Genomic DNA, 14,405 nt, shown 5'->3' on the forward strand with positions numbered 1-14,405 from the left:
CTTGTAGACGAGTTAATAAGGTATGTTCTAGGGAAGGTATAGAATAGTTCCTGATAGTTCCTGACTTTTTTACAATATTTACCTCCCTTTATAAATGAAAAGCATCTGATCTGATTGGTCAGAAATAAGCATAGGAATGCACACACTGATCAATGAAAAATCTTGAGGTCGGAGGCACTTCGCAGACAAAGTTTTATAACTTTGAGGCCTGTAATGTTGTCATACAAAGAAGCATGGTTGTGTTCCTTTGTTGGAAGACACCATGACCAACAGGCCAATTCTGCGTTAACCTTTTGTCATTCATTGAACAGCCTAGTTATAATGTTAAATAGGAAACTTAAAATAGTTTTTTTCTTCTTTAAAATAACAAAACAAAATTAATTTTCAAGATGACTGTATATATAAAATGTTATTCATAACATCAATGTTGTTATTATGTACATTTAATTATATTTTGTACCTCATCAAGCAGATATGCAAAATGGCAGTTCTAGTAGAAGGGGTATGACAGATAATTATACTATACAAACATTTTATTATCCCTATCTCTCTACTATATTACCTTCTTCAAACCTCAACAAATGAACATTAAAAGAAAATGACAAATTTCTCTCTTAATTTACATATTTTCTTATTGTTTTCGATTGTTTCTTCTGAATTTTCTTTTCCTTCTGCTGTTTTTACAATCATTTTATTTCATTATTTTTTATTTTATATCTTTTTGTTCAATTAGGTCAAAGAATTTTATTATTTTTAGCTCACCTGTCACAAAGTGACAGGGTGAGCTTTTGTGATCGCTTTTCGTCCGGCGTCCGTCCGTCGTCCGGCCGTAAACTTTTACTTTTAAATGACATCTCCTCATAAACCACTAAAGCCAATTTCATCCAAACTTCACAGGAATGTTCCTTTGGTGGTCACCTTTAAAAATTGTTCAAAGAATTTAATTCCATCTAGAACTCTGGTTGCCATGGCAACTGAAAAAAAAAAACTTTAAATGTCTTCTTTTTAAAAAACCATAGTAGCTAGAGGTTAGATATTTGGCATGAAACATCTTCTAGTGAGAGTCTACCAAGTTTGTTCAAATAAAAGCCCTGGGGTCAAAATTGGCCCCGCCCCCGGGGTCATTGATTTTCCCTATATGCATATAGTAAAAATTTAAAAAAATCTTCTTTTTAAAAACCCAAAGAGCTAGAGCTAAGATATTTAGCATTGAAACATGTTCTAATGAGTGCTCTACCAAGTTTGTTCAAATAAAAGCCTGGGGTCAAAATTGGCCCCATCCCGAAGGGTCATTGATTTTCCCTATATGCATATAGTAAAAACTTAAAAAATCTTCTTTTTAAAGAACTCAAAGAGCTATGGCTAAGATATTGAGCATCAAACATGTTCTAATAAGGTGTCTACCCCAAGTTTGGTTCAAATAAAAGTCCTGGGGTCAAAATTGGCCCGCCCCAGGGGGTCATTGATTTTCCCTATATGCATATAGTAAAACTTAAAAAAATCTTCTTTTAAAGACCAAAAGAGTTAGAGCTAAGATATTAAGCATGGAACATGTTCTAATAAGTGTCTACCAAGTTTGTTTCAAATAAAAGCCCTGGGGTCAAAATTGGCCCCGCCCCGGGGGGTCATTGATTTTTTCCTTATATGCATATAGTAAAAACTTAAAAAATCTTCTTTTAAAAGAACTCAAAGAGCTATGGCTAAGATATTTAGCATCAAACATGTTCTAATAGGTGTCTACCAAGTTTGTTCAAATAAAAGCCCTGGGTCAAAATGGCACCCGCCCGGGGGTCATTGATTTTCCTTATACAGTGTATGTTGTATAGCAAAAAACTTGAAAATTTCTTTGAAAAAACCCCCAAATAGCTAGAGTTTAGATATTAGCATGAAAAAACTCTTCTAGTAAGTGTCTACAAAGTCTGTTCAAATAAAAGCCCCCGGGGGGTCAAAACTGGCCGGGCCCCAGGGGTGTCATTGTTTTTAACTATATGTGTATTAGTAAAACTTTAAAAAAAAATCTTCTTTTAAAAAGCCCAATGAGCTAGAGCTTAGATGTTTAGCATGAAACATCTTCTTATGGGTGTCTACCAAGTTTGTGCAAATAAAAAGCCCTTGGGTTAAATTGTCCCTGCAACTTTTGGGAGGGGGGAGGGTGGGGGTTGGGGGCCTATATACAGGTGAGCGACCTCAGGGCCATCATGGCCCTTGTTTTCTTATGCATTTTTTTTCTTTAAGAAGGGCAGCTTACTTTAAACCTCAGGCTTTTTTTTTTAAAAAAAATCTTACATGATTGTAATATTAATGTATTATAGTAAACCAAAATCAAAATATAAATAGTTTTTATATTTATTTTAAAGAAATTTGTAGTAAATAAATTTTGAAACTAGATTCCCAGGAACACATATTTGTCACTTTCTGTAAAGCTTTGATTTTACCTGCAATTTCATACCGCTTTCAAAAAACCCCAGCAAACTTTACTTGAAAAATGTTATCTTTATTTTCTCCCTTTCCTATATGTAACTGCTGTTTTAAATAGACCCTTAAAGTGTCTATTTATATACAACAGCATTGCCTTATGAATTTTGCCATTTTCCGACAGAACTTGTATTATTTTTGTAATATCTGTGTTGTACATTTGTGTTACATTTTCTGTGTTAACCTATTTTTTTTGTTGCTGAAGGGTTAAATTATAAATCTTGAGTAGCAATTATAGGGGTATTTATTATATATTTAGATGTTTGGTGTATTTTTTCTGTATTTTACTAAGCAGATTTCTATACTCTATAAACATTTCTGTGTTTAAAAAAACAAACTATTTTTTTTGCATAATGCACTGTGCTGGCTATTTTAATTTGATAAATTAACTTTACAATTTTGGATGTTTAGCATCAATCATATTTAACAATGTAAGTTAGGAGGGAATACATCGTTAGCTTATTTAAGTAAAGTAAGTAAGTAAGTAACGACTTTATTTAATGAGGCTAGCACATTCGTTTTCCCATCTTCCATGTGGGCCTAGCATATACATACATGTAACATAACAACATTATAATTACAATGTGACATAAATTATATACAGTCAAACATTTACAAAACATCATTTAAGAAATAAAACTGTTAAATTTTTTTTACCCACTTTGTGGCATTTTCAAAAACTTCAATATTGAAAAATACAAGCAACCTCAATATTGAAAATACAAGCAAAGTAAAAAAAAAAAAAAAAAAAAAAAATACAACTAATATTAAAAAACAACAACAGTTAGTCATCTTGGTATCATATTTAGAAAGCTATGTACACAATAAAAATGGAAAAATTGACATATATAATTTAAATGGAAAATTGCCAATGAATATAGTTGGCTTGAAATTTTTTTTCAAAGTTTCAGAATTTCTAACATGTATTGGAGACATGTCATTCCATATTGTAGGCCCAGATAATTAAGTGTTTTCCTAAAACACTCTGTTTTTGGTGTTAGGTACAATTAGTTTTTCATTTTGGACAGATCTCAAATTAAAGTTGTGTCTGTCATTTACTGTTTGAAATTTATTTTTCATATACTTAGAAAGGATGGTTCATTTATTGACTTATACATTAGAATTGCCCTTTTTGTATCTGATTCTTTGGTCAAAGACATCCAATTTAGTTCTTTAAATAGTTCATTTAATGGGCATCAAAAAATTTTTGTCCAAATTTATTCTAGCAGCTCTTTTTTGAAATTTGATTATTTGTGAGAGTATATACTGCTGCAGTTTCCCCAAATAATGCAGCAGTAGTCCAAATGTGGCAGTATATATGCATTGAAGAAAAGTTTTCTAGCATGAAGATCAAGATATTGTTTAATTCTAAGAAAGCAAATAGAGCTGTGAATTGCATTTTTTAATAATTTTTTGAATGTGTGTTTTCCATTTTAGATTTTTGTCAACATAGACTCCTAGTACTTTTTCAATGTCTGTAAATTCTATTTCTTGATTGTAAAGGTTAAGAGAATGTGTTGAAGAATGCTCAGATTTTGAATGCTTTATTGAGGAAATTCATAGCTTTAGTTTTTTGTGCATTTAGTATCATTGAATTTTGTACACACCATGTGCTTAATACTATCAGATCTGATTGAAGATTTTCTTCTACTTCCTTATAGTATTTCCAGTTGAAGTTAGAGAAGTGTCATCTGCAAACATATTCAGTATTTGACTTTTTTATATGAAGATGTATGTCATTTATGTAAATTAAGAATAGTAAGGGGCCCTAGGACTGAGCCCTTGGGTACTCCAGAGACAACTTCAGCAGATTTTCTGACAAAACACCAGACACATTTTACTTTTTGTGACCTGTCTGACAGATATGATGTATCCAAGAAATAGTGTGTGAGAAAGATGATAGAAGGTAGTTTTTTTCAATAAGAATTTTGTGATAAACTAAATCAAAGGCCTTAGATAAGTCCAGAAAAAACAGTTCCAACAATTTTGCCATCATTAAGCGCATTTATCCAATTATCAATTAAAATTTGTAAGTGCTGTTTTCACATGAATGGTATGCCCTGAAGCCTGATTGAGCTGTGTAGAGGAAATTGTTTTGTTTCTAAAAATAGCTTCAAGTTGTCAGAAACATGTTTTTCAAAATATTTTTGAGATAAGTGGGAGAACTGAAATTGGTCTATAGTTGTTTTTTGTCAGATTTGAGGCCTTTCTTGTAGATTGGTGTTACCTTTGATTGTTTTAACTGTGTAGGAAATTTTCCAGTTTTAATACTTAAGTTTATTATGGTACAAAGGGGTTTGTCTATGACACTTGCTGCCGTTTTTAGAAATTTTTGCATAATGCCATCTTAGCCTGTTGCTTTCGTAATATCGAGACTGTTCAGTTTTTGTTTCACATAACTTAGTTCAACATAGGGGATTTCAAATTTATTTGGTTGATTTGTGCTTTCAGATTTAAAAGATTCTTGAAGAGCAATTTTCATTTTATGTGATAACTCAGTTATATTTTCAGGCTTTTTTAAATACATTTGCAAAAAAGGTGTTAAATGTTTCTGCTGTTAACTTTTGATCAGTTATTGGCAAACCATTTTCATCATTTATATAGGATGTCTGTTGACCATCTGTGTTTTTCCTGATAGACTTTTTCAAGTTTTTCCAAATTTTTTAGGATTTTTCTTATTTGAATTTTATCTCATGGTTAAAAAAATCTGTTTTTGCTATATGGATGAGTTTTTTCACTTGTGTCTTCCAGTACTTGAAGTCATCAACATTATTTTTTCTTTTTTGCATAGTCCCCTACTATGTATTGCATTAGCTTATATCTTCATTGAACCAATCAGCTTTGATTTTTATGTTTAACTCTTTTTGTTTGTAAGGAGCATGAATGTTAAGAGTTTCTAAAACTAATGTTTAAAAGTGTCTAAAGCATCATCTGGATCATTAAACATATCAATAAGGGACCATGGTTGTTTTGACAGATCATTTAGGAATGTATCAGCATAAAGTTCTTTAAGTACCTGTATTTGATATATATCATGCGTTGGGACCCTTTTTAAAATTTTTATTTGTTCGTCTAGTAAAAATTATTGGAAAATGATCACTAATTGAAAGTACAGGTACTGCAGTGTATGAGATTATTTTGTGTTTTTTACTATAGATATGGTCAATAATAGTTGATGATGCTGGTGTAACTCTAGTAGGTTGTTTAATAAGTTGAGAAAGATTAAAGTATTGATTATATTGTTCCATGTTGAATTATTTGAGCCTGAAGCACCAAAATTGTAGTTAAGATCTCCAAAAAGAATTACTTCTTTGTCTTCAGTAAATATTTTATCAAGCACACCTCCTCAATTTTATGATTCCACGAAGTTAATGATGAAGGTGGCCTGTAAATGTATCCTTACAATAAAGGCTTTTGCTTGTCAAGTTTCATTTCAAGCCATATTGACTCAATTTATTGGATGTTGGTATTTCTACCTGTCCTGCTCATACCTGTAATAATACACAAATTGGGCACCTGAGATTTTTCTTGACACTACTAAGGCTGCTATGACAATTACAATGTCAGTATGGCTTAAAACTCAATAAAAAAATAACTGCACAATTCGAGGGCTGAACGGAAAACTGTCGTAAGTCATATTTACACAATTTTACAGGAGAAGCAAAAAATTATTGTATTACTACCTGATAAACGTTTTGTTAGTTTTAAAGTCACAAATAGGCATTTAATCTTCTTATTTTACTAAATTAATACCTGATATCTAGAAAAAATGTATATATATAATAATATTGATGAACTTTTGACTTACGACAGTTTTACGTCTGAAATAAATGAAAACCCATACTGATGTTAATGGAAAAGTGTCGTAACTCATGAGATAGGTACAGTTTTCCATTTTTTTTACTGCTCAACAATTGATGGTGACACCTTTTTATGATTTAATGTGACAAAAACTTAATGTATTCATTTTATTCAATACACATTTGAAAATTGGGCATTATTAAATTAAGAAAAAGAATAATGGGGACAAAGATTAGTGTGAGTTTAGCAAATATAATTTTATTTTCTTCATATATTTGATTCCCATCTTAGGTCTATAAAATGTTGTTGTTGTATTGTATGTATGGTTTTAATGAATTCTAACAATCTTATTACACTTAAACATATTCTTAGAATAATCATACCAACTGTACTTTGTCATAATAAACACATGTTAAAGAGGCAGATATTGCACAAATGTTTTAAATTTTGGTATTAATATGGAAAACAGATCTTAAGATTTGACGATACCATTTTGAAAGAAAAAGTTCTTTAAAACCTTTCTTTAACTGTCACTTGCACTGCTGCCTTGAATTTGTCACTGCTTGATAGCAAAACATTAAGGTCCCTGCAAAAATGTTCTCATCAAGAAAGGCTTATAATTCAGTAGAAATCCATGCTAGAGTTATGGGTCTTGCCAATTGAAAGAAGACATGAGAAGGTTCAAACAAAAACTTCAGTTATTGTGAATAGAGAACCTGCACTTAAAACCTCAACCTAAAAGGTCCTCATTTCACAGAGGGGAACAGTAATGTTCAGTTACCATCCATACTAGAGCCAAGGTTTTGGACCAGGGCTTCCACTAAGTTCCAAAATTTGGAAGTCAGACACTACAAAATCTCTTATATTGGAAGTCACATTATATAGGTAAAGAAGGAAGAGTATTAGATTTTGGAAGTCACAAGCCAAAATCAGGCAGTAAATAACTCCCAAACTTTCATTAATGGAAGCCCTGTTTTGGACTGTGAGTGACCTACAATAATAATCCTGAACAAATTTCCATGAAGATTGAAATGAATACATTTTGTGCTTGAACACACACAAACTTAAACAGAAACATTGTAAGTTCACAAAGGGGTATCATTCATTCAAAATCCATGCTTTAGTTATTTGTCCAGGGCATTGACCTACTACAATTATTCTGATGACACATTTTCAATATCTGGAAAAAAAGAAATCCCTTGGAAACATTAAAACCAGCAAAATACTTGAACACTGCAGACTCGGTTTGATTGAGTCTTTACATGGGAGATATTGAAAAAGTGCAACAGTCCTCATGCCCCCTAGCACCGGCTTGAACAGTACTCAATTTTAAGCAATTAAAAGTGCCTGAAGCAATGATCTTGAGGGACCAGAAAAATATTACTATAACAACACTTAAGTGAGCACAGGGCAAATTTTTATTTCTGCCAAACGGCACTTGACACCTGCTGTTGTGATATATAAATATCTGGAGAAAAGGTAATCCCTCAGAAGCATTAAAAACCAGGAAAATTACTTTAAAATTGCAGACTTTTGATTGAGTCTTAACATGAGGGATTGTGAAAACATGCAACATCCCTCAAGCCCCCTATTACCGGCTTGAGTGGTAGTCAATTTTCAACACTTAAAAGTGTCAGAGTCATTATGATCCCGAAGGACCAGAAAAATATAACAACACTGAAGTGAGGAACAGGGCAACTTTTTATGGCTGCAAAATGGCACTGGACACCAGTACTGCTATTGTTATGTTTCAAGTTTCAAATGAATACCTTCAACGATATTGATCATACACAAAAAACTCAAACCATGTTTTTCTTTCATATAATTCAGTCAAAGTCAACGCTTTAGTTACGAGCCTTGCACATTGACCTCCTTCAGTGATCGAGGATGTGTACAGTTTCACTAGGAAGGCAGTAATTTGCCTCCTTATAATTATATCTTTATATTTTCTTTCATATGCCCAAAAACAACAATATCCTTATTTATGTGAAACAATAGAGCTAAAACTATAGGTATTTGACTTTGTAGTTTTACGTTTTGTCATAATTTATTTTGTAAATTAAAGAGACTGATGTTATAAGGCTTTTACCATGTGAGTGTGTCATATCTTTTGACAGTTTTGTTTTTATTTAAAAAAAATATCATGGTCATCATTTGGTCATACTGCAGTCATCCATTTTTAAATAGCTTTCTAAATCATGAATATTGATAAATGTGCAATAACAGTGCATGCTCACATATACCTTAAAATGCGTGTTTTATTCCCCTTTAATGTATTGCTGTGTCACAGTTTTTATGTTAGAATATGGTTTAATGCCACTGTAGTAAATAGCTTCTCAAAAATATGTACAAGGAAACCAACTTCTTGAAAAGCAACTTCATGTTGGCATAAGAAATATTGAAAAAGCAACTTTTAAAGGAGAGTTTCATAAATTTATATGATAGTCATAACATTTTGTAGGATATAGATTTAAATTAATCTTTAACATATTAATTTTTGTCATCCTTAATTTGATTATTTTGAGTATGACCCTTTCCTAGGAACTTGCTAGTTACCATCTGAATTGATTTCAAATATTTTAAGGCATAATCAAAGCTTGGAGACAAAGATCCTATTTTTGTTTTGGCAACAACAGCAACTTATCTCCTAAGCCCTCTTTTCAAATGTATAAAAGGTTTTATTCCAAACTTAATTTGTACCATAGTTTAGACTTACGCAGTAACAATTATATGTTTTACTGTGGTAAATGATTCAAAATTAAACTTTATAAAATGATACATCCCTGCCAGCTAAATCTTGAAATGAATAATTCCATTGTTATGTTATATCTTACAAAGGTTCCTAGCTGTTATTAAATGTAAATTTGAAAAATATTTATTTGGTTTTTAATGTGTTTGAATATAGTTAAAACATTGAACATATTTTTATGGAAGCTGCTGTCTGTTTTTGATATACCTGTTTTTGATATACAAGTACTTAATTCTTGAAAAACTTAATAGTTCAATTATCATGTTGATCATGTCACAGTTTGTATCAACAATGAAAACATCAAACCTGTCATACCAAGTAAGTAAAAAAACATATTTCTCTAGTATTTTTGAAATAGAACAAAGATTTTAATTGAAATAGTCATGTACATCCTCGAATACATGTTAAACAACCATGGCTATCAGACAATGATTGAAATATTGTATATAAATACAATTTAGATGATGCTTTTTTCATGTTAAGCAATTTCTCATAGTAAACCTGCATTTTAAATGCACAAGATAAAGACATGGTCTGAGTTACAACAGTTTTCCATTACAATTTTACAGTATGTATATTAAACTTCATTATGGAAAACTGTATGTAACTCAAGTTACGACAGTTTTCCATTCAGTGAAATATTACTGTAGAGTTACGACACTTTTGCAACAATCATGTAAAAGTGACTTATAATGAGAATATGTTGCTAATATTTTTTGTACAGATGTATTGGGGGTAATGATTGTCAAAAATGAAAAAAAGTGATTTTTGACAAAAATGTGACTTACAACACTTTTCCGTTCAGCCCTCGAATTTAGGCTTGTGATATCTGACTTGAGTATGATCCACGGTAATCCAGGCTATTTTAACTGTATACCAGTATTAAATGTAGTATATACAGAATGTGTACCGTGGGTCAGATTATGGACATTAGAACTGAACTTCCCTAGAGTATATACAGAATGTGTACCGTGGGTCAGATTATGGACATTAGAACTGAACTTCCCTAGAGTATATACAGAATGTGTACCGTGGGTCAAGTTATGGACATTAGAACTGAACTTCCCTAGAGTATCATAATGGACAGTTGCAAATTCAAAGCAGGAGGAGTCTATTACATAAATAAAGGGAGGGAAGGGTTAAAATTGTTCAAATTTGCATTTATAATTTATCTCTGTTTATCATTGACAGTTTAAATTGGATATTATTTATTAATTTTTAGTCAAATTAAAGAAGTCAGCAATGGTTCATAAAATATTTTCGTTCAATTGTTTTTAATTAATTAACTTTTTTTGTACATCTTTTTGCAGTTATTCGTTTTAAATCAAAATGTGACTGAAAGTGAAAAATATAAAGTGTATTTACACATAATTTATTTGTAAAATTAAGATATTCATTATAAGAACTTTATAATAATTATAATTTATAGAATGTATAATGTACAATAAATATTTATTATTTTGAAATATTTCTTATAAAAAACATAATTTTACAACTTTTACAATTTATATGCAAAACTGATCTTTATACAAAATTTATCTTATCTTTTATTATCAAATTATTCCAGGACATATTTGTCTTTTATCAATGCATAAACAAACTTCAAAATTTAATTATTTCTTGTTAATCAGCAATTATAATTTTTCTATTTAGTAAGCGATATTACCACATGTACCAAAGAGAGATGTTATTTGTGAATATACATGTATATTATCTATATGAATGATATAAAGTCATGTAGCCTTTTTCCTGTCAATACTCAATAGCTCTTTCAATCAATATAAAATATTTTACAATTGTAACAATTAAACAATGATATGATTATTTAAACAATAAATTTCTCGTTAATGCTTATAAAAGATATATCTTTCATATTAAAGCATTTATTTTAATTAAATATTTCAAAAATATTTCAAATATTAAATATTTTAAATATTGTCATAATTATTGTCACTTTTTTAATTGGTAATAATTAGTCAGTAGTTACTATAAGGAATAAATATTAAGATTATTATTGTTATTGGAATATTAAAGTTAAAATGTAAAGAAAATGGGGGAAAAAGTTTCGTTAAAATTAAATACAGTATTTTACACAGGTCAAGTTTGTTACTATGGAAACATATAATATCGTATTATTTTGTCACTTTCTAGCTTCCCTGGCCGCAGATGCTAAAGGTAAAGGCAATAAGGCAAAAGGTAAAGAAAAGGGTGGAAAACCAACACAAGAAACTGAGGTAAGTTGATGTCAGTTGTGACTATGTTATCAACTTAGTGCAATAACTGGTTGACTTCTTTTAAAATTAGAGGGAACCTGTTACTGCACTAAAGTGACAGTATGTCATTCTTTTCTATACATCACATACATTTAAGCATCCATTTTTAGGTTAACGAAGAGCTGTTTTCCTCACTTTGGTGTTTGGGGAGGTGTAGGATTCGCCATCCCACTTCGGTTACGTTTTTGCATGTGAATTAATATCTTAAAAAGTACTGAAGGGAATAGGTTGAAACTTCACACACTTGCTCTCTATCAAGATGATTATCTTACTTGATGTGCACAGGTCCCACAACTCTGAGTTACCTTTATACAAAGTTATGTCCCTTTACTTTCTGTCAAGCACTGAGAATAGTCTAGCACCACTGTCTAACAGACACCTCTTGTTATTACATACATGTAATTAGGTACCCTATGATGCCTTGGTTGGGAATACAATATTTAACAACAAGCAGTAGATATTTGTATACTATATTAAACATTGCTTGTTCATGAACATCTTTTTTAATTTTCGTACAAATTTTGGCAAACATCGAGTTGAGAAATGAAAGTTGAACATAATTTGTATTTTAACAGAACAGTCTTATTATTATAACTGTTTATATTTCAGCCAGCAGACAGTCCTGACTTTATAAACCCACTGTTAGAAGGTGCTGATTATATAGATGGTCAACTGTGGGTGGCTGGTAACAGGGTTCTCATTAACCTCAATCTCTCACGTATGTATTCAACTTTATTTCATATTAATGCATAATTGTAACATCATTAAATAATGGTAATGGCTGATTAAGCACACTTTGATTTGTAAATACACATTACTGACTGCATACTTTTGTTTTAAACAAATCACTCAATTATAAACATATGTTAGTCTTATTCTGATTCCACAAATATTGTCTTTCTGTGCCTTAAATGTCTGAAATTTTCTTTTAGACACCAAAAGGCTTTTTTGACAATAGACGCAACAAATAAATAACCGTTTTATAAGTTATTGAATGATTGATTGATTTTGAATGATTGATTGATTGATTTTGATAAAACATGGAGCCCGCACTGTTAAAAATAATATAAATAGTTAAAATAAACTATTATTTCCATTGTGTACCTAAATTAGATACAGTATTTAGTGACATAGGCAGACATAGCATATCAGAATAAAACAATAGATCACAGAAATTGAATATGTAAAATATTACAGGAAATGAGATAGGTGAGACAGGCCTTGAGACTCTACTGAAGGCCATGCAGTATCAGACAACATTGTGTATGGAAAATAAAAGTAGCGGAACAGGGCTTATGAGATTATTAGTCGGGGTAAGTAACATGAGCTTGTATACATTTATTGATTCATTTTATTTTCTGGGGCGTCTGTGGCCGAAGTGTTTAGGTCGTTGACTTCAAACCACTTGCCCCTCACCGCTGTGGGTTCGAATCCTGACAGGGACTTTGGATTCTTTCATGTGAGGAAGCTATCCAGCTAGCTTACGAAACGTTAGTGGTTCTACTCAGGTCCCCGATTGTGCCTGAAATAATTCACAGAGGGGCACCGGAGATCTTCCTCCACCAGTAAAGCTGGAATATCACCAAATGACCTATATTGTGTCGGGTAGACGTGAAACCCAATCTAACAAACAAACAAATTTTATTTAATTGTGGATTACAGTTTTAAGTTTTAGTAAACTAATTGTTAAATTATTTTTTTTTTGCAGAAGAACAAGGTTCGATCTAGCCATGAGTTGCTACAGAAGATAACAGATATCATGTTACCTAAAGATCCTTTCTATAAACCTCCACCACAGACCCCGGATGTGACTGAGGCTTAAATACAAATACAGATTTACATAATGTCACTTTTTACTTTAATATAGTTACAACTCTTTAATTGAATGATTTGGAAAAAAAATCTTTGACTGGATTTCTAGGAAAGAATATTTCATTTGGTTCCTTGGAAAATTTCTTTAATTGGATTCCTTTGAAACATTCTTTAATTGGAATTCTTGGAAAAATTCTTTAGTTAGATTCCTTGGAAACAATCTTTTATTAGATTCCTTGGAAAAAAACTTTAATAAGATTCCTTGGAAAAATTCTTTAATTGGATTCCTTAAAAAAATTCTTTTACAGGATTCTTTGGGAAAATTATTTTATTGGATTCCATGGAAAAATTCTTTAATTGGATTCCTTGGAAAAATATTTTGACTGGATTCCGTAGAAAAAATTTTTGATTGAATTCCATAGAAAAATCTTTGAATAAATTCTCTGTTGTCATAATTCTTTGAAAATTTTGAAAGTTTTTTATAATGAAGATTTGGAATAAAAGAGAGTGTATGAACTGGAAAATGTAAATAGTTATCTGCTGATACCGTTAAACGTGATTGTTAATGTGATAACAAAAAATTTGTTATTAGATATATGAAACAGTGCAGAATTTTGTCATAATTTGTTCTATGTTGAATTTAAGGTCAACATTAAAACATATAATTAATAGTATTACTTATTTTAAACATATATATGTTAAACAAAGTTATTATAAAATGTGCTAAATGTAAAAGCCTATAGCTATAACTTGGTTTTTAAATTATTCTAGTTTAGTCAACATTAACACATATAATATAAAGCCTAACATTGTTGAAATGTGTGAAATTTGAATGGAAAAGCATATATCTTATAAAGGTTACTTTCTGTTAAATGGTAGATAATAATTCTAGGATAATAAGGTATGAAACTTATTGAAAAAATATTGTCTTTTATCTATTAAACTTTTTAAGCATTCTCATTAACATTTAGATAAAAGTATTCTATTTTCTTTTTTTTATTTCAAACGTCCATATACGAGGGTTGTCCAAAAAATTCGTGCACTGCAGTTATTGTCGTGTGAGTTATTGATAGAAAAACATTAATCATATATCACTTGAAGGGGAAATATATCTTTAATAAGAAAACAAAAGAAATTAACATGTAACCGGCATGCCCTGAAAACGAATCATCATACAGTTACCTTGGTAACGTCATACCGGCCCACAACAAAAAATTGGGTTAGTTCATTACTTTGATGCATTACGGTATTCTTTAAACACTACATATTAACGTTAAAATTCGGGGAAAAGTGTG

The 14,405-nt window shown here is 30.7% G+C and overlaps 1 protein-coding gene across 2 annotated transcripts; it reads left to right on the forward strand.

Annotated features, from left to right (window-relative positions):
* Nucleotides 1-473: 473 nt before the first annotated feature.
* Nucleotides 474-14,120, forward strand: LOC132715197 (leucine-rich repeat-containing protein 71-like). Of its 2 annotated transcripts, XM_060698196.1 has the most exons (5): nucleotides 474-502; nucleotides 11,177-11,259; nucleotides 11,908-12,016; nucleotides 12,496-12,611; nucleotides 13,007-14,120. In XM_060698196.1, the coding sequence occupies exons 1-5, from the start codon at nucleotides 475-477 to the stop codon at nucleotides 13,118-13,120; spliced, it is 450 nt and encodes a 149-aa protein (XP_060554179.1). In that variant the 5' UTR covers nucleotide 474; the 3' UTR covers nucleotides 13,121-14,120. The 2 variants fall into 2 exon arrangements, with proteins under 2 accessions (XP_060554179.1, XP_060554171.1); XM_060698188.1 differs by lacking the exon at nucleotides 474-502 and having other exon boundaries at nucleotides 10,492-11,259.
* The last annotated feature ends 285 nt before the right edge of the window (nucleotides 14,121-14,405 follow it).

The sequence above is a fragment of the Ruditapes philippinarum genome, unplaced genomic scaffold, assembly GCF_026571515.1.
Source record: "Ruditapes philippinarum isolate M1 unplaced genomic scaffold, ASM2657151v2 ctg3572_1_1_1_1, whole genome shotgun sequence".
Lineage (NCBI taxonomy): Eukaryota > Metazoa > Mollusca > Bivalvia > Venerida > Veneridae > Ruditapes > Ruditapes philippinarum.